Below are 21,044 nucleotides of genomic sequence, written 5' to 3'. Positions count from 1 at the left end.
ACACCCCCTCCGTCAGATATCCTAGGGGTTGACACACACCTCCATTTGAGGGAGTCACTAGGCAGGTATGCTGTGTGAGCGGAGCAGGACACAGTTGAGAGGTACTTATTTGGAGGGGAGGTCACATATCCCCCATAGCAATCACAGGGCTTACCGTGCCGTTGTTGTATATGCGTAAGGGCCTCACGTGGATCACCGAAGCCGGCATGAACCTGGAATACTTGGCAAGTCATCACTAAGGTCCAGAGGGGCCTGTAGTTGGAGTTCATCTCTGTAATAGAAGGAAAAGGTACTCTCAGGGAGAGAGTTACTCCCTGGATTGGTTATTGTTAGGTACCTGTCTTACCAGTCGCTCTGGTAGCCATCTGGCTGCATCATGAGTTTGGGAAAAAACACAAACTGAGCCTCTTCCCCAGATTAACACTGGGTCTGGACCATGCCATGTGTTGTCTAATGGGTCTTTCCACTTAACCATGGCAAATTGTTTTTTGGAATCAGAATGCCAAAATCGATCAGCTGCTGATTTGTTCAGATCATCTAAATTTAAAAAATTCAAAATAAAGAGTGTGTGATTAAGAATGTTTCTAGGGGTGCCCTTAGTAGGGTACCATTCTCCCTTTTTTATTTTTTCAATGGTGGTTTTTAAGGATAGGTGAGCTCTTTCAACTATTCCTTGTCCTTGAGGGTTATAGGGAATTCCAGTAATGTGTTTTATTTGTAATTTAAGACAGAAGTCTTGGAAGGCTTTGGATGTATAGCCAGGACCATTGTCTGTTTTTAGTTGTTTAGGCTTCCCAACTATGGAAAAACAGTGTAGTAAATGAGCTATGACATGTTTGGTAGCTTCTCCTGTTTGTAAGGTGGCTAGTATAAATCCACTAAATGTATCTATACATACATGGACGTATTTTAAGTTACCGAATTCTGAATAATGGGTGACATCCATTTGCCAGATCATGTTGGGAACTAGTCCTCTTGGGTTAATTCCTAAGTGAGGGACTGGCAGGTATGTTATACAGGTCTGACATTGTTTAACTATTTGTCTTGCTTGTTCTCTAGTTATTTTAAACATCAGTCTCAAAGTTTGAGCATTAAGATGGTGTAAGGCATGAGTAGCCTGTGCTTGGGCTAGGTTTGTATTTGTAGCTATGGCTACCGTCTTGGTTGCCATATCAGCCAGTTGGTTGCCCTGGGATAGAGGTCCTGGTAATCCTGAATGAGCTCTAATGTGTCCAAGAAAGAAGGGTGTTGTTCTATTATGTATTAATTGTTGGCATTGTAAAAATAACTTGGCTATATGTGACACATGCTTAATTTGTGCTACTGTCTCAAGTAGAGGTATTGAGTGAACTAAGTATGCACTGTCGGTATAAATATTAAGAGCCTGATTAGGGAAGGCTGACAGCACTGCGATTAGGGCCTGCAATTCTACTAGCTGAGCCGAAGTATGGCTGGTTTTGAATTTAACAGTGGTGTCAGCAAAGGTATATGCAGCAGTTCCTGTGGATGACCCATCAGTGAATACTAATAAGGCATTGTCTAAAGGTGTTTTACTGATGACATGAGGGAAGACAAAAGCATGTAGCTTACAAAATTGGATAAGCTTGTTTGGCGGGTAATGGTTATCTAAGTTACCGGCATAAGAGGCGCAAGCAATTGGCCACGTTTCAGTGTTTTGCATTAGCCAATGGATTTGTGGCTTAGAATAAGGTTGTATGATCGTAGAGGGTTCAATTCCAAAATATTTTTTGCTATTGTCTCTCCCTAGAATAATTAAATCTGCTATGGCATCATAATAGGGGAGTAATACCTTTTTGGGTGATGAAGGCAAGTGGACCCACATAATAGGGTTATTTTGCCAGAATAAACCAGTAGGTGTTAGTGTTGTGTTAAATATTAAAAGGGTTAATGGCTGTGAATAGTCTATGTTAGTAACAAATTGCTCAGCAATGGCCGCCTCTACTTTATTAAGTGATAAAAGAGCTTCTTTTGATAACGACCTAAGGGACTTAGGGTTGGGGTCACCTCTCAGGGTGTCGAATAAAGGTTTTAAGTCTCCTGTGGTGAGTTTTAAGTATGGCCGGAGCCAATTTATGTCTCCAAGGAGCTTTTGGAAATCATTGAGGGTTTGTAACTTATCTTTACGGATAACTGCCTTTTGATTAGTAATTTTAGGTCCATTTATTTGAAAACCTAAATATGTATAAGGGTCTTGTAGTTGTATTTTTTCTGGAGCTATTTGTAACCCCGCTGTGGTTAGTTCTTGCTTGAGTTGAGCAAAACACTGTAAAACTTGTTCTCCCATTTTTCCTGCTATGAGGATATCATCCATGTAATGTATAATGTATATTTGTTTCCATGTCTCTCTAACTGAGTGTATGGCTGTAGCCACATATTTTTGACACAAGGTGGGACTGTTGGCCATACCTTGAGGTAACACTTTCCATTGGTATCGCTTCATTGGTTCTTTAAAATTTATAGATGGTAAGCTAAAGGCGAATCGTTTTGGTCAGTAGGATGAAGGGGAATTGTAAAAAAGCAATCTTTAAGGTCTATGATAATTTTAAAATATCCTTGAGGGATTGCTACCGGAGAGGGTAGTCCGGGCTGCAAGGCACCCATGAGGATCATAGTAGCGTTTACTGCCCTTAAATCTTGTAAGAGTCTCCACTTACCGGACCTTTTCTGATAACAAATATGGGTGTATTCCAGGGAGAGTTACTCTCCGCAATATGCCCTGCCATTAGCTGTTCCTGCACTAACTGTTGGGCCGCAATTAGCTTTTCATTAACTAAAGGCCATTGATCAACCCAAACAGGCTCATCCGACTTCCATGTTATGGGGTCAGCGCACTTTTGGGGTGCAGGCATGTCAATGGCCGAAGCTAAAATTTCCAAACCCCTTTGTGTTAGATTGTCCTAAGGCTGGAATAGGCCGTTGAATACCATTTTCCCTTTTTCCCAGTCCTTTTCCGGGGCTATAACCTTGGGCTAGCATTTGTGCAGTAACTATATCGTTAGGGCTGCACATCATAATTTTCATCTGGGAGAGTAGGTCTCGGCCCCAAAGATTAACAGGCAATTGAGGGATAACAAATGGTTTAATGAGACCTGAGTTATTTTCTTTGTCTTTCCAGGTGAGGTATTTAGAGCTTTGTCTGGGATTACTGCTTTGCCCAATTCCTCTTAAGTTAGTTAAAGTCTCTGTGGTAGGCCAGTGAGAGGGCCAGTCCTCTTGTTTGATGATGGTTACATCAGCCCCTGTATCTATTAACCCTGTAAACAACTTGCCATCTAGCCACAAGGTCAGGGAGGGCTTTTGATTAGTAATTGGCTGTACCCAATATATGTCTGAAGATCCAAAACCTCCCGTTCCTCTGTTAGGATGTTGGATTTTATTAGTAGTTTTAACCAAAGGCAATAGGATTAACTGTGCTATTCTATCCCCTTGAGGAACAGTAATGATACTGTTAACAGCCCTGGCCATAATTTTAATTTCTCCAATATAATCGTTATCGATTACTCCTGGAAAGACTTGTAGACCTTTCATGGTGACACTGCTTCTTCCCAGGATTAATCCAAAGGTATCAGGAGGCAAAGGCCCATATATTCCAGTGCCTAAAGCTTGTGCTCCCATCTCAGGTGTTAATACTGTGTGGGAGGTGGAACAGAGGTCCAGTCCTGCACTTCCTGGGGTTGCTCTACTAAGTCTTGAAATGGATTGTTGCTGCTGGCTGGAACAAAGCTGACCGCCCCATAAGCTTGTTTCGGGGCCTGGGGCTGGCCCCTCATCCCGTTTCCCTGTTGGGATGGTAAAGGATTTCCCTGACTGTCAGTTTTAGATTTACATTCATTAGCCCAATGTTTTCCTCTTTTACACCTTGGGCAAAGGCCTGGAACCTTTGCTTCGGAGTTTTTATTTGAATCCCCGCGGCAATCTTTTGCAAAATGTCCCCTTTTGCCACATTTAAAACACCCTCCTTTTTCTTTGTTCTTATTATTAAGGAAGTCTTTTACGGTTTGTCCACTGAAAGCTGCGGCCATTGCTAAACCCTGTTGATAGGAGGGCCCAATGTCTGAACAGAGACGGATATATCCAGTTAAGTCTGTTTTCTTTCTATAAGGTCGGATTGCCGCTTGACAAGCTGGATTGGCATTTTCATAAGCCAATTGTTTAACATAATCTACACCCGCCTCGGCATTACCAAAAATCCTTCCTGCGGTTGTTATGAGCCTATGTACAAAATCTGCGAACGGCTCATCAGGTCCCTGCTTGACTCCAGTGAGCGAAGCTCCTGGGTCTCCTTTAACAGGGAGTTTCCTCCAGGCTTTTGTAGCGGCCGCCTGGATTTGTGAAAATAGTCCAGGGTCGTATTGCATCTGAGCATCAGTGTCGGTATAATTACCCGAGCCAGTTAACATATCAAAGTCCCAACCGTTTCCTGCCTGTTGGTTTCTTTTGGCTGTATCTCTGCAATTTTCAAAAAACTCCGATTTCCAAATCAAATGATCTCCCCCTGAGAGGACTGCTCTGACTAGTGTGTTCCAATCTGTTGGAGTAAGCCAGTTATCGGCCACAGACTCTACTATAGCAAGAGTGTATGGAGCAGTAGCTCCATATTGAGAAACAGCAGTTTTTAATTCTTTTATGACAGTGAAATCAAATCCATTATGATGCCTCCAGGCCTGACCCTGTCCATCTACAGTTTCAGTTACCGGGAAGATATCTTTAGGGGAGGATTCTTCCCTGTCTCGGCTAGTAGAAAATCTTCCTTTTGGGACATGTTGTCCGGGCCGCTGAGGTGGGCGAGGGAAGCCTCCCATATTCTCTGAATTAGTTACACTCTCATTTCCTGTTTTTAATTTTTGCAGCCTAGTGATTAGTGACTGATGTAACTCTTCTAGCTTAATTTGCTCTTCAAGCTGAGTGATTTTTTCTTTGAGTTCCTCTTTTGGATTGACTACCGCCATTACGTTGGGTGCAGAAGCGCCACGTGTCCCGTTATAGGGAGGCGGACGCGAGAAAAAGGGAGGCCAGTTAGGATTATGATATCTAGCTGCCTCTTCCTCTAAGTCATCCCAATTTACATCTGAAAGGTCAGGATTGTCGTTACTTTTATCTTTTTGTGATGTTTGCAGAATTGGGTATTTTTTGGGCCTTTTCTCGCCTAGCATCACTTTGTCTTTTACAGAAGGAGCCTTGGCCCCCTCGTCATCACTTTCAAGAGAAATAAGATCTACTTCTTTGTCTGGCGGGGGGCTCCCGAGGTCGGTCTGAGAACTGACCTTTAAAATCTCCTCAGTCTGGGCGACCGCAGCCATTACTTGTGGATCGGCCTCCTTTTTATCTATTAGATCCTTGATTAAATTCCAATAAGAAAAGGTGGTTACAGGAATTTTTTCTGGCCCAAAGGTATTATAATAATCTTGAAAGGCGTCTCCCACCCTCCGCCATCTTTTTATATCAATGGTTCCTTCCTGTGGGAACCAAGGGCAGGTATCTTTCACAAAATCAAAAAATCTAAATAAGTCACCACTTTTAACCTTTACTCCCCGTGTCTTTAAAGCCTCTTTTAATTGTCCTACGTAGATTTGATGCTGGCTTAATTCTTGTCCCATTTCAGGCGCGTAACTTACCCTCAACTCCAACGCAGCTGGCTCCCGCGACGGTCAGAGGGATTTTTCTTTCACTTTAGTCGCCGGCCTTTCTATGCGCCCTCTTCCTCACATAGTTCCCTCGTATCCAAGCCCCGCGTTTGGGCGCCACGTGTCCCGTTCAGCGGGATCCTTAACACAGACCTTGGAGGAGGGGGTGGGAATTTAGAGAGACAAGAGACACAAGTAATGGAGACAAAACAGTATCCTGATCAAGTCTCGTTTAATGAGGGCGTTGGTACAGCTTATATAGGCTGGTAAGAAAGAGGAAGTGCGGCAGAGCAGGCGGGGAGGAGAATAATGAGAGACGTCACCAGGCGCATGCTCGGTAGACTTAGTCTTTCCCGGGCGCGGGAAGTTATTTACGCGTGCGCGGGAAAAGTTCGCGCGCGTGGGAAAAGTTGATGATGAAGAACCAGGAAGTGCGCCATCTTGTCTCCGCAATGCGGAGCTTAAGCAACAGAGGCCGCGGCAATTTCCAGGCCTCATGGCTCCGGACACCAGGGATTGACCACAATGATTGTGATACGGATCAGAAGGATGGAAAAGGCAACTACAAGTGATTGTCTCTTCCTAAGTTTTCCTGTCTTTTGTTGCCCTTTTATCTGCAGAGCATGGTCTAATAAACAGAGAAGGCTCAGGAGGGTCAGAAACACGGTGTTTGCTGAGTCAGCCTCGTTTCTCAGCCTGCTTGCCAAGAATTACCAAAAAGAAAGCGTTGGAGGATCATTCCCAGACTTGAGGCAATCAGATCTTTCCAGAACTTGAATTAGGTAGCTTGGGAGATAAGACACTGAAACAAAAAGAGCCCAGTCTAGGAATCAGAAACCATTCTTTCTGGTTCAAGCTCTAGTGTATCGACCAGTGAATGACCTGCAGCAAGATATTTAACTTCTCTGGGATATAGTTTCCTCCTCTGTTTCCAAAATCTAGCACTCAAGATCATTACACATTTTGATTTATCATGCACTCAATATATATACTCAATGTCTATGTGTAGCAAATACGATTTACCAAGTAGAAATAAAGAATACTGTTTTTCAAAAGTTCTGGGGCTAATGAATATTTTTGTAGACCGCACATTATCTGCAACCATTCCTACATTTAACTATGTCTCTGGAGAGTGAGTTCTTTCTAAAGGGATAGAGGTACTAAATGGTGATATTCTATAGCTAATGTGGAAAAATTTATCACAGCACTATGTGATTTGTTCCAGGGACTACCTTTCCCAAAACAGAGAAGCCAGTAGCCTAGATGTCTGATCTAGAGAGGATAGAGATTAGCTCCTTTATTCATTAGCTGGTACATTTTATTATACAATTGGATTTTGAATTAAAATACAAATAGGAATTTATAACATTGGGATTAAAGTAATATTGATTAATTTAATTTATACTAATGTGTAGATGACTGATACCTACACCCTATCCTTAGGGTATGTTTTAAGTAACGATAACAAAAAAAAGCAAAACAGGAAAAGTGATGGGAACTCCTAGGGTGGTGGCAAGGTTATAGGAAGAGGGTTAAGGACATGGCAAGGAGAGAATGCATTTTCCAAGGATAAACTTCTTTTTTACTTCCCGCTTTTTTCCTAAGGTCAGACAGAAACCAGCAGTATGGGATCCAATTTCAGAAAATGTCACAGTCTCCTTGCTTTATGACCCAGGCTAATTTTCAAGACCAGAGCACTACTTCCTCAAAAATCAGATAAAGCTGCCAAAGTCAGGCTCTTGAGGGATTTTTTGAAACTAACATTCTTTTCTCCTTTTACATCATACATTTTTTTAGTGACTATAAAACACACCTTAATCATAGAACATTTAGATACCACAGCAAAGCATAAAGGAAACAAAACCCATCCTTAGTTCCACCATCTTTAATATCATAGTGCATTATATTTTAAAGGCAAAAGGGAGTCTTCAGGACTGCGTCATGGCAGTTTAAAGCGAGGAGGTAGCAAAGCCACCACAGAAAAAAAAGCAGAGGCAGGGCCTGGACATGTTATGTCAGCAGAACTTGGGACCAACTTTTTTTTTTTTTTTTTTGGAGGGGGAATAAAACTACATTGTGTACTCTCAATGAGATGTGTGTGTCTATATGATGGAAGGGGCTTGGCATGTTTGGTTACCACTTTTTCCATCTTATATTCTTAGTAACTAGGTTACCTGAAGAGTCCATTTGCCACATTTAAATCAGAACTGATTTTTAAAGTAGTTGATGACTGTGTAGGTAACAGATCAGAGAAATTCTGTGCGTATATGTGGCACTGTTTGAGTGTGTGTGTGTGATTGTGTGCGTATGTGTGTGTGCACGTTCTTGTACCTGCCCAGAGGTCAAGTAACCAAATTTGGAATGGGGTGGGTTGAGAAAAGCTTCTCTGTTTGCATGCCTGTTCCCATCACTATGACTTGCAAATGAAGCCTTTCTTCACGAAGTCAGTCAGGTTGTGGGCGAGAGATTCAGAAGACTGGAGAGAGTTTTTCTGCACTGCCTGCTCAGCCCCAGAGAAACCCGAGGACCCTTGGTTGTGCCCACAGCGGGAAAAGCCCGGGCTCCAGGTGAGGCCTCGCTTCCCCCGGGTGGTTTGAAGAAGGGGCCGATGGCGATCATAAATATCATTTGCTGACACGGAGTCCTGGGGCTTCACTGACCACAGGAGTCGCGGTCCCCGGGATGCAGGAACTGCTCACAAAGCAGGCATTTATGAACTGGTTGGCTTTGCATTAATTAATTCCCCATTCACCAACAGTAACAATCCCTTCAATGAGTGTCCGGGCCCCGAAAAGCCCTGGTGTTGATTGGAAGTGACAAGTGCATCGCAAAGTGTGACTGTGTTAATATGGAACAGCGCAAAGGGACTCGGAGCCCCTCTCCTGCCCCGCGCCTTCCTTCCCGTGTCATTTCTGAGGAAGAAAGAGAACTTGGCTTCTTAAGGAATGTTTAATTTGGTTTTTCCTCTTTAGTGGTTCGCTTGTCAGCTGCTGTTTTCTCATCTGCTTCTTCTCCGGGATGGGTTAGTTCTGATGCAGTGAGTTCTGTCATGAGTCCATGGAGTGTCGCAAGGACCTCGAAGGACCAAGAGCCCTGACAGGTCACAGGAGGCTGATAAACCAGGACTGATACACACACACACACACACACACACACGGATATGGACTCTCTGGGGAGGCTGGGCAAAGCCTGACAAATTCTCTCATTGTTAAGAATTTGGGAACCAACAAGAGACTTGGAGTTCCACAGGTCTTAGTAAAAGCTGAAATGGCAGGGAAATTGTAGAAATTAGAGCTGATTGTCAATTCCTGAAGGCCAGGAAAACATCTCTTCTTTAACAAGCAGCTCTGTGCCATGTGCTTGCAGGCTCTAAATAAATGTTTGCTGGCCGGCTAACTGGCAGTGGGTTAGACATTGGCCCCTGCGATCCTCCAACTTATTTAATTGCCCAGTTATTTGGCCTCTTTCTTTCCAGTTCTCTTACTCACTAGCTTGCCAGTTTCTATGTCTGTTGCTGGTTCTAGAGACGCATGCACTTATCAGGCTGGGCCATTTTAGGTTTTGCTACTTATTTACACATTGGCCAAATCTTTCTTAGCTGATACTGTCATTTTTTACTTTTGAAGATTTTCCGGTTTATTTCTTTCTGTGTTTTTGCTTGCACTTTTAGGAAGCAGATTTAAAAGACTTCATTCATCTTTTTCTAGGTATACACTGTGCTAGATGACACCAAAATGATTAAGAAAGATCTCCCCCTTACCACTAGAAAGGAGGATTAAACATAAGCACATTCACAAATAACTGTAAGGCAGGATTAAGACAGGCCAGCGCTGAAAGAGACGTATAAATAAGGGTGATGGGGCTTCCAAGGAAAGCACATCACAGCTGCCGGATCAGTCAGCAAGGGTTTCCTTGGGCATCTGCAATGAGTCAGGAAAGATGGTCAGGGTTTTGTCATGTAAAGGGGGCATTCTTATCAAAGGGAATGGGAAGCATCTGAGAGTGCGTGTTGTGGGAAGAGTGAGGAGTACACTTTGGCGTAAAGCATAGACTTGGGCTGGAGAAGTGGGAGAGACGAGGCTAGAGGACTTTGTCAGCAAGGGTGAGATGTCTGCAGTAATTTTTGCAGACATGCAAACCAGTTGGGAGATGTTTATTTGGGGAAGCGTGGCTGGGACTAGGGTGAGTCACATGAAGATCCTAGGGCACAAAACTTAAGGAGACTCGCTCTCAGGTGCCACCTCTGTCTTTGCAGGCTCCTGAGTCAGGTCTTCTTACTGCGCTCCCAGCTTGGTCTGGGAGTGGGGAGACCAGTGAGCAGCTGTTTTGCATATTCACAAGATTGCAGTGAAAGCTCTCTTAAGAGGGATTGGAGACCATGGGCGCTGCATGAGACTGTGCAAATAGAGTTAATACAGACAGAAAAGATGTGCAACCTGGACAGTGGGAATGCAGTGCTCCTTTAAAAGATTCAACACAGACCAGGGACAATTCCACATGCTTTTCACATGTTAATTAATTTCCTGATGAAAGATAAAGCTTCTAGCCAGGAGTCCAGAGAGCTGAGTTCTAGTCTAGCTCTGCTCTAAGGAGTCCTGGGAGCCCCTGTGGCCTCAGCTCTTCGACCTGGGAAATGACTGAGTCACATGAGAACATTTAATAGGTCCATCAGAGCTCTAGAATCTCATGCCACTCATGTTGTATGTTAATATCAGCTGACCTCGAAAGAGAACGCAAGCTTTGGGGACCCCAATCTTGGATCTACAAGATCTCTCAGACCAGAAGCCCTGGGAGGTAAATCCCTCAATCCAGAATCTTGTCTTTCATTGATTCACTGTAAACTACTTCTCAGATTTCTAGGTTTCGGGTCCCCCTTAAAGACTGACATTCCAGTCAGTCTGATGTTAAATTCTGCTTTCCCCTTTCCACCTTGTGTTACCTACCCCACAGCCTGGCCCACATTTTCTACCCCTCCCTCCTTCTCTCCTGTCATTAACAAAACTCCCCAGACCCTTGCAAAGGCCCTAAAGCAGAATTATCCCAAGAGAGAAACAGTGGATTTAATAAGCTTCCCTTTAGAAGGCCCCAAATCCCTTCCAGTTGATTAGGGGAAAAAACAACTACACACAGGACAGTTTCCTGATGCAGGAGGTGAGAGAGAGAAAGAATAAAGAAAGTTCCTGAAGTCCTGGGCCTGAGGGACCAAATTAAGAAAGCAGCACCACTTATTCAAAATCAGATGAATGTCAGTGGGATGTTTGTCAAACAAACTTGTCATTATTTGTCACAATTTGAGGAAGTATCAGTCAATAGTCACACTCGAGCGCATAACAGAGTTATTTATAGCTGCCAGTCTAGAGTTTTAACTCATGCGGGGCCAAGGTTCGATGTTATAAACAGCTTTATTTATAATGATTGCATGGCTATAAATAGTTTGGTTCCCTGGGTGTCACAGAACAACCCGGGATGTGCTGCCAAAACCAGCGCCAGGAAGCGGGCTGCAGCAGGGAGGTGAATCCTGGTGGTGTTTTTTGCTTCTCCGAGGACCCTCTCTGTGAGTCCTTGGCCAGGGTATTTCATCTTCATCCTCAGTGTCCCTTTTGGAACCGGGAGTCGGGCTCCATGGTGTTCCTGGAAGATGGTGGAAGTTACTCACTTAATTAATTAACATCTGCCCCGCGATCTGCTGTTGAAAGGGAGCCAGTATGGGGAGCACCGCCTCTTTTGTGCCTATTCACGGACAATGAGCTAATTACAGTCTCTCTCCTGCTGGAGGGTGGAGGGAGATATCCTGTTATTCCAGTGAACAGGCAAAGCTCTAAAGGTTTGTTTATAGCTTCAGATTTAATTTGAACGACAGCAGCGTCTCCTTTAAAAATAAGAGGTTGTCAGAAATTTAGAAATTTACTAGTTTCTTGTGTCAGCAGAACCTTATCTAAGGAGTGGGAGGTTGGGGGATTTGGGGGGAGCCGAAGAGAGGAAGGGGAATATGTATACATAAATTTTACATGTAAAATACATAGGTATGTCAGCTTAAAAACTGATCATTTTACCGTTTGGCACGGGGCAGTATTCTCAACTTCCTCCTGACAACCTCCAACCCCACCTTCCAAAAATCCAAATCTATTTGTCATATGAAAATTTCTTGATCAGTAACTATTTCCATCTCACCCTCAAAATCCTTAGTCAATTTTAATACTGTTAAGCTAAATCTTCTTTTTCTTTCTTTCTTTTTTTATTTTAAGAAAAGGTGTGGCCATAAAAAATTTTTTACTGGATCTTAATTTGCAAGATTAGTTCTGGTTCATTTTATTGCTGTAATTTAATACTCATAATGATTTTCTGACACATATGTTTTAGCAGCAAGATCTACTTCCTATTCATTTTTCATTTCGATGCAGCTGACGTATATTAGGCAGGATGGTACAGATCTGAGGGAGCAGCACCCCGTGAGAAACTGACATCATTCTGCCATCTTGGCATCCTCCCAGACATGTGTTGAGCCCCAAGAAGCCTGCACTTAGGTACATGCAGGGATTCAGGATCAAAGGTGATAAGCAAGAAATCCTTCTTTAAAAGGAGTTAAAGTTTTTTTTTTTCATTTATAGGATTATCAACATCATTACCATTATTATCATTACTGCAACTCTGGCTAAGGGAGTTGTGAGTTGCATCCTATTTGAATGTCTCCCACTGGTTGGAAGAAAGCAATGAGGGCCTCCTTACTAAGCTAACAATCACGCAGCAGTGGAGGTGAATCATGGACTCTGAGACCCAATGCCACAGGACCCTGACCTGGGTGCTGAGGAGGGCATCCCGGAGAAGGCGGCCTCCGCGTTGAATCCTACAGGTGGTTCCTTCGGGTGGTGATTGTGCCTTTTTGTTTCTGTACAGACACCTGCTGGCATAGTAGGGACATGGTAAATCTTTGTAGAGAGAGTTAATGAAGGTGTATTTTGTGGAATTTGACAGTCCCTCTGGAACACTTTGTCATGCATTAGCAATACATTAAAAAAACATGAATTTAAATGGTTAAAAATGAAAAATAAGAGAGAGGAGAGAGAGATTTGTGGAGTGTGTGCACTGGAGCAGAATGAGGACCCCCGTCTGACTGGGGCTCTGGAATTCCTAAACAAAATAATCAACTCCCTATTGGGAGTCGGCCCTTGCATGGCAAGAGTATGCAAGGCCAAGGTGTAGGAAATGAAATGGAGCAATGAGCATGTTGAAGTGAATTGGTCTGAGTGGCCTGAAAGGCATCGTCAGCATTTCCTCTCTGTTTATTTTTACATGGGTCTCTACCCATACGTGAGGCTAAGACCTCGTCCGTCATGGGTTCCAATTCTGTGCTCAGGAAGGAGGTGGCATTAAGCTAAAAGGAAGAGGATGAGTACAAGGAGATGGATATTATATCAAGTTTCTCCCTTAATCTTTCAGTTCTTCTCAAATACTTTTTCTTTTGGTTATACTTAGTTTCATGATTATTTCTACTATTTTTAAAAGAGAGATTCTCAATGTTTATTTTAAAACAAAAGGACAGATGTTTTCCACATTGCTATTGGGTGAAGGGGGAATTTTAATATTCACATTATCAAGCATGTAATTTCAGAGAAGATTCTTAGAATTGGAAATGTGCTTGCCCAGTCACTAATAGCTCCCATCTCAGAGATATTATGACCATATATCCTGGACCTAAATGTTCCCATTTAAAGGAAAAGGAAAAGAACAATAAATCTTGCAGCATAACATGTAAATCTGATGATGCCTTATGCTTAATATTTTTGTTTATTTCTGTTTCTAAGAATTTTCCTCAATGCCGAGTACCAGCTGAGGAGGATGTGGTATAAATGTATTAAGCAGCTTAGGGTCTCTGGCCACTAATTCTTAGGATTGTAGATTTTTAGAGCCTCAGGAAACAATAAGAATTTTCTACTTTAGTTCTCTCTTTTTTACAGATATGGAAGCTGAGCCATTTGATTTCTAAGAGACAGAGTTGGGATAGAACAAATGTCTCTTGGCTTCTAGAAAAGATAACTAATATTTGTTGGACACAAATAGTTGTGTGCTTTACAAAGGTGCCGTGTGGTGGTGAAGGATGCGGGCTCTGGGGCCAGACAAGCCTAGGTTTGTATGTTGGCTCAGTCACTATTTGTGAGGCATTTTAAGCCTCAGTTTTCTTCATCCATAAAATGGGAACATAGAAACCTCAGTGAAAACAAAACCAAAAAGCAAAACAAGCACCCCACAGCTAGGCTTTTTGTTCTTTCGGCCTGGTAGGATCTGTACAGAGATGTTACTGGTGAAGCTTCTTTCTTCTTCACATCCTTTTGTATATGCTTATTTCCATGGGGGCTGGAGAAGCCCTCTGAGAGAGAAATACACAAGTCCCATGCGCCATTAGGCTTTGGGCACAGTGACAGATCTCATGGATGGGTGGGTAGGGATGAGGAACAGGGAGGGGAGATCCTGGTGAGTCATCACCATGAGCAAGAGGGGTATCATATGCTTAGCTGGCCCAGAGGGGGAGAGTCTGGGCAGTGGACCCCACTTTGTAGCCCAGACTGCACCTGCTAGGGGTGCAGCTTTGCTCTGGGCATTGTTTTGATCAGCAATTGGAACTCAGGTGGATGAGAGCTCCGTGAAAGGCAGTGCTATACTGTCTGGCCCTGAGGACTGAGATAGTTGGGATCCCACCCCTGGGATGAGAACATGGGCAGCAGGGGCACAGGTCGGCGGCTTTGAGGACCTGAAACTTATTGGAGAGAGTTATTTATTTCTGTAAATAGCTGGATCTCTTGTAAGTCAAGCAAGTGGGGACTTAGACCACTAGAATTTGGAACAGTTGTCTTAATCACAGAAACCACGTGATTTCACTCATATCCTGGAAAATACTATTTGCACATAAAATTATCCCATTTAATCCCTCAGTAGCCTTGCAAAGTTTTTATGGTATTTTGCAGATCAGGAAAATGGAAGCTCAGAGAGATGTAAATCACACTTAAGGTCACAGATATCAAAATAAAGCCTAGAATGAAAACAAATATCATTGGTTTTATAGTCTACATCCTGTCCTTGTCCATTGACCCAGCTGAATTTTACTTTTAATGCATTTTCCTTCCACCTTCTACCCTCTTTGGTTTGTGAATGGAGAGGTAGCTGTGACTTCCTGTGGCTGAGGGAAGCAGCAGCCTGTCTGGTTACCTGAGCCAGGTCTGGGGCCAGGCAGCATGCATTCTAGTCCTGCCTGGGACACTCACTGGTCTCAAGGCCTTGAGCAAAGCAACAGACTGCTTTGCACCCCAGTTTCCTCATCTTTAGGTAAGATGTATTAGGGTTCTCCAGAGAAACAGAACCGATAGGGTGTGGGTATGGGTGGGGTGGAGAGACAGAATGAGAGAGAGAGAAAAAAAAAGACGAAGAAGAAGAAAAAGAAGAAGAAGAAGAGGAGGAGGAGGAGGAAGAAGAAGAAGAGGAGGAGGAGGAGGAGGAGGAGAAGGGGAAGGGGAAGGGGAAGGGGAAGGGGAAGGGGATTTATTTTAAGACATCGGCTCAAGCAACTGTGGAGACTAGCAAGTCCAAAACGTTCAGGGCAGGCTGGACACCCAGGGAGGAGTTGATGGTGTTCCAGTGGGAAGGTATTCTGAAGCAGAAGTCTCTCTTCCCCAGGGGACCTCAGTCATTTCTCTTAAGACCTTCCACTGATTGGATGAGGCCCACCCACATTATTCAGGGTAACCTGTTTTGCTCAAAGACTACTGATGTAAGTGTTAATCTCATCTAAAAATTACCTGCACAGCAATAACTACACTGGTGTTTGACCAAATATCTGGGTTCCATGGCCTAGCCAAGTAGGTGCATCAAATTAACCATCACATGGGGCTAATGAGGTACTACATAAGGTTGATATGTGGGTTAAATGAACTGATGTAGGTGAAGAGTTTAGAACTGTGCCAGGTACAGATAAATTCTTGATAAGTATTATCCATCATTCCTTCCAAAAGGAATCATTCATTCCCAGGACAGACTCTCTCTCTATGGCTTGGACATGCCATCTTGGCCACTGGGTCAATGCACCTGAAGTCAGCAGGCTTTGTTTCTCTTCCATTCACTTCTTGTGGCTGCCAAGAGTCTCTGTGCCTTGAGTGTGGCAGCCTGTGTCTGGGAGGAGAGTGAGCTTTCCTAGTGCCCACATCAATGAGGGCACTAGGTGCTGTCTCTCAGTAAAGGCCCAACAGAAGAAATGCTGCAAGGAAAGGTCTGGGGATGGAATTCTCCTGAGAGGATCTCTGTTGTTGCTTATACCCATGGCAAGAAGCAAACACAGTGCTCTTTCATCTTCCTTGGCAGGGTGTGCTGCTGCTGCCAGCCCGTCTGCCCTGCCCCGGGATCACCCCTGTCTCCCAGGCTCAAGTGAATGGCCCTTCAGCAAATGCCTTTCTTGGAAAAAAATGAAAACTCTGCACCTCTTGCCGCCCACCTCCTTTTCCATTCAAAACTCTGCTCTATCTCCTTTGCCCAGCCGCACCTTTGGTGGCCCTTTCCTACCTGACAAAGGGAGATACCTTTGAGAGTCAGCCCTGCATTGCCAGCTGAGCAAATGTTCTTTTTGGAAACAGGGGAGTGTTCTTTTGGCTTTGGTTGATGAAAGCGGGTGGATTAAAAACTAGGATAAATGCAAAATATCCTGGAGGACAATGGGGAAGGAAAGCTGCGGGAAGGACACATGGAAAGGAGGGTGGAATGGGAGATGGGAAGGGGCCGGCAGGACCAGGGAAAGGGTAAACCACGCTTTCATCTTGGAGTCTGATCTGTTTCTGAACTCTGATGGGTAAGGCCATGAATTTTAAAAGGTGTCTCTGCAGTGTCTCTGCAGCTGACAGCTCCAGTCACAGAACCAGCCGTCTCTGAAGCTCAAGAGTGCCATAGGAGGCTGAGCCCAGGGAGTCTGAAGACCAGGAGGCTTGGGGAGCCCAGCCGGCCCTTGTCAGGAAGCAGGATCACTCGCAGCTCCAAAGCACCGGCCTGGGCAGGCTTCTGGCTGCACCAGCAAGTGGCTGAGGCCAAGTATCCCCTGGCAGCTCCTGGAGGTGTCCACGGGTCTGGTATCAGCAGATAACTTTCTGAGCAGGTCTCAAGGCACTGCTGGGTGTACTTGTCAATGGCAAAGTCACACAGACACCTGCTGCAGTCCCTGTTCACCTGTGCTGACTGCTGAGAGGAGAGCAGGTCTCCCAGGGACTGGCGCTTTTCTCACCAGGGCTTTGAGGAAGGTCCTCTTCTAGAAAGGGCAGGGGGATCCTGCTTTGAGAGCTGCTCCCAAAAGGGATGCCAGGTAGTTCCAAAGGTCCTGGAGGAGGCTCAGAGTCTGCAAGTCACCCAGCAGAGGGAGGGATGTGAAGGTGGCCTGCTGACTGCTCTGGGCTGGAAATGTGGCAGTGACTATTGTCCTTGGAGTCCCGGGAGAAATGCCAGTGCATCTTACTTTATGAGAAATGCATGCTCTTGAGAAATGGAGTGGGGACATTTAAAAAATACGTATTGTTATGTCTTTATCAATGTGTCTGATTTTTTTTTTTTTTTTTTTTTTGAAACCCTGGAGTATTGGAATCATGACTTCTCTGTTTGTGAATTGAGCATTAAGAGTATTGAGTTTTCTAAAAGCAGGGATATTGGTAAGGGAAGCAAATGGACACTTCTGGAACTATAAAGTAGCCCAGAGCAGGACCCCGACAGCCACCAATGACACAGCTCCTTAGCTCGCTGGCTGAGCCAGGAAAACAGAGGTAGTGGCCCTGGGCAGAGGGATGCCATGCAGAGCCAATCCTGTGGAGACATTGGGGGGCATCTGGGAGCCCCACAAGAGCCCACCCCTCCTCAGCTCTGTCTCCTGCCTGGTTACATCCTCAGAACTGTGAGGTGCCCCTCCAGCAGCCGGAAGCCTGTGGAGGGGACTCACTGTGTCTAATATTTGGGACTCCTGGGCCCCTATTACGAGGGAGTCTCTTTTTAAAGGGTGTGTGGGACAAAACAGCTTCTCCCTCATTTATTAAAAATTGTCCATTGGAGTAAAATATACATAACATAAAATTTACCATTTTAGCCATTTAAAAAGTACATTTCAGTGACATTAAGCACATTCATAACCTTGTGCAACCATCACCACCATCCAGCCCTGGGTATTTTTTCATCATCCCTAACTGAAACTCTATACCTATTAAACACCAACTCCTCATTCTCTTCTTCCCCCAGGCCCTGGCAACCACCATTCCATGTTCTGTCTCTAGAAATATGAGCACTCTAGCTATCTCACGTAAGTGCAATCACACAGTATTTGTCCTTCTGCGTCTGGTTTATTTCACCTAGCATGATGTCTTTAAGGCTCATCATCTATGTTGCAGCATAAATAGATGTTATCTATTTATCTTTTTATTATGGTGAAAATGTCATAAGATGTATCATTTTAAGCATTCATAAGCATTCATAAGGGCACACAGTTCAGTAGCATTAAATCCATTCAAAATGCTGGGTAACCATCACATCTATCTATCTATCTATCTATCTATCTATCTATCTATCTATCTATCTATCTATCTAACTTTTTCATCATCCCCAGTAGAAACTCTGTACCCATTAAACAGTATGTCCCTATTCCCTTCTCCCAGTCTCTGGTAACCTCTAGTCTATTCTCTCTCTGTATAAATTGGTCTATTGCTATGGACCTCATATAAGTGGAGCCATCCATTATCTCCTGCCTTTTGAGCACAGATTAGATTAGAACACAGATTTTCAAAGTCTCCTCAAAGAAACAGAAGGCCAGCACCTATCGGAATTTAAGGGTTGCACATGGCTATGTTGGGGGGTTTTCCAGCCTGCATCAGGAAAACAGAACAGGGAGCATCCCAAAGCAGCCTGGACAGGACCCCCCCAGGCTTGAGAGGGAAGGTGCTCTGAGAGGGATGGCCTGGCAGGTACGTCCAGCCACTGAGGGAGGCCCTGAGTGACTCACATCACAGTGCTCCCCTTGTTTGAATTTCGGTCTCAGTGAGCATCCTTCCGAAAATCTGTCTGCCCAGAGAAAGCGTGGGACAGGGCGACACCTTGTCTTGATGGCTTGGCACTCATGCTTGTCTTGGCAACAGAGAGGAATGGCCAAAATACAAATGGAGAAGTATTTAGGAATGGCCAAAATACTGAGTTTGAAAAATGACTCTGCCATTTACAATATGTGAGACCCGGAGCTCAGCTTCCACTTCTGAAAAATGAGTATGAGAAGAGTCACCATCTCATAGGTATGAGTAGGCATGAGAAATAAGGAAAAGCACACAGAATGCAGAGAAGTGTTCTGCCGAATACCTGATCCACTGTTGAGTGTTCAGCCGTGATCATAATCATAATGTTAATTCATTATGTTGGTGTATATCAGTTTCTTATAAGTTTTGCTAGCATGACTCACTATCCTCAAGTCCACAGAGTTTTAAGATGCTGAAATTGAGTTTGGGAAATGCACTCCCCAGGGTCAGGCATTTCTGTGAATTTGTTGGGGTGAGTAACCAACCACTTGTGCATCTTGAGAAATCAGTGGTTTGTCTCCCCGGTGACATCTCGATCTCACCACTCATTTTCCTTCCTAAGCATTGATAGAAATAAATCACTGGAAAGTGTGAGCTAATTTTTGGGTAATAAATCTTAAACTGCATTCTTATTTTAGTTTATCATGTTTCACAAAGTGCACATTGGTGGATGGGAGACCTAGTTAAAAAGGTGTAGACGGAACAATTTAAAATCTACCTAGATAGTGAAGTTCACAGTGACAGGATGCATAGTAAAGTATGCAGTGGGTCCTCGAAGCCCTGCAATTTGAACATGGGTCCCCCATCCCGCACATCTGCTCTGGGTGTCTTCAGGGATTCTGCTCAGGGCAGTAGCTGCTGCCGTTACCTCTGCTGGTGGGATCCGGGCAGCGGTCTTCATGGTCTCAGGAGGCAGTTCTCAGGAGGGGTTACCCACGGCAAGGGTTCAGATACACTCACATGGGGGCAGTCTCTTTGCAGCTTCAGAACCCTGACCCTTTAATACCTGGCCTTTGGAGTAGAAGCCCACCCACTGCTCCTATTTCCCCCAGACTTAGGGTGGATTCTGTCTCAAAAGCTTCCTGGTTCCTTTGTGCCACCTCACTCAGGTTATCCGTAGATTTTTATTCACTGCAAATCTCAAAGCCAGAGGCCTATGGGCTTGGTCCCTCTCCCCTCAGGTGGCCCCTCTGCTCCTGTGTGCATTTGCTCAACCCCCAGGCTCCATTTAGCAGTGGGCGTGTCAGGGCGGGCAGTGAGCGCCCATCTGCCCACCGATCCCAGTTGGGTGGATTAATTAATGATTACAGAGGACTTTGAAGGTTGCAGGGCTAATTATTTAGCCAGTTCCCTCCCTTCCCCCAAGTCCCCTCGACGGCCTTTTGTCTCTTTCCCTCATGGGGTGTCCTTTGAAGTGAATAGGAGAAGATGAATCAGGGGTCAGTTAATAGGGCTGGCCATTACAGATGGCTGGCTGGAGAGTCCCGTCTGGACGCTGCTCCACTGCGGGAGCTGAGTTTCTCCATGGAGCCCAGCAGCACGGTGGAGCTTTCTTTCTATCAGAACTGGCCCAGGTTCCCAGAACATCGTGACTTCCCAGTCTCCCAGCTGGGCACAGCGAACATCAGGTCTTCATTGGCTGTGGTGTAGCCTGATGCCCTTGTGCTTCTGCGGCTTTTTCCCCCAATCTGGATGTGAAATCCTTTACTTATGAATTCATTCTCTCCCCTCTCTCTGTTACTCTTTCCCAGAGCATGGCCCCATAGGAAGAACATGTGAGTTCTGCTCCCATTTCTAGGTTACTTCCAGGTTGGAGAGAACTAATTCTAAGCCGTATCATGGGAGCAGCGAGTTTAGGCTGCCTTGCAGAGCGAGAAGACCATAGGGTATCTCTTTGCCTTTTCTTTCTTCCCGCAAACTAAGATATTGAAATGAAGTAGATTTTTCTATTATTGTAAATTCTTGAATTGTGTATACTTTTTTAGTCAGGAAAATCTAAGTGTAAACTAAATACTATAAGTAGTAGGATTATGCTTCCAATATCTCCTACCTGAGCTCGAGAGTGGATCCTCTGTGTACCTGTGTACATATGAAAGGGGAGATGTCTGTGGCTGAAAAATCCTGAGTTACTAGTTCATGCACTTGTTCATACACATCTATCACATTTATTGAGAAGCTACTGGATTGTAGTGGTGTTAGAGATATAAAGCAGAGACACCACTCAGTTCTAAAGCTATTTCCAGTCCAGCAGGGAGAAGAATATAAAAACGTATCAATGTGGCAGAATAATATTTTGAGTTATTATTTTGTATTTTGCTCTATTTTTACG

The 21,044-nt window shown here is 44.3% G+C and overlaps 1 protein-coding gene across 1 annotated transcript; it reads right to left on the bottom strand.

Annotated features, from left to right (window-relative positions):
* Positions 1-264: 264 nt before the first annotated feature.
* Positions 265-2,672, bottom strand: LOC108521277 (endogenous retrovirus group K member 8 Pol protein-like). The gene is made up of 2 exons (XM_017861008.1): positions 639-2,672; positions 265-580 (listed from the first exon to the last, which is right to left on the bottom strand). The coding sequence occupies exons 1-2, from the start codon at positions 2,459-2,461 to the stop codon at positions 553-555; spliced, it is 1,851 nt and encodes a 616-aa protein (XP_017716497.1). The 5' UTR covers positions 2,462-2,672; the 3' UTR covers positions 265-552.
* Between the last annotated feature and the right edge of the window lie 18,372 nt (positions 2,673-21,044).

Source organism: Rhinopithecus bieti, unplaced genomic scaffold, assembly GCF_001698545.2.
Source record: "Rhinopithecus bieti isolate Rb0 unplaced genomic scaffold, ASM169854v2 scaffold_58852, whole genome shotgun sequence".
NCBI lineage: Eukaryota > Metazoa > Chordata > Mammalia > Primates > Cercopithecidae > Rhinopithecus > Rhinopithecus bieti.
The sequence above is the reverse complement of the archived record's forward strand: the minus strand, read 5'-3'. Positions and strand labels throughout refer to the sequence as shown.

Coding starts and splice junctions, on each gene's coding strand:
- LOC108521277 (XM_017861008.1), bottom strand. CDS start 2,461: ATGAAGCGATACCAATGGAAAGTGTTACCTCAAGGTATGGCCAACAGT. Junction 581..638: donor GCTCACCTATCCTTAAAAAC/CACCATTGAAAA, acceptor ACCCCTAGAAAC/ATTCTTAATCACACACTCTT.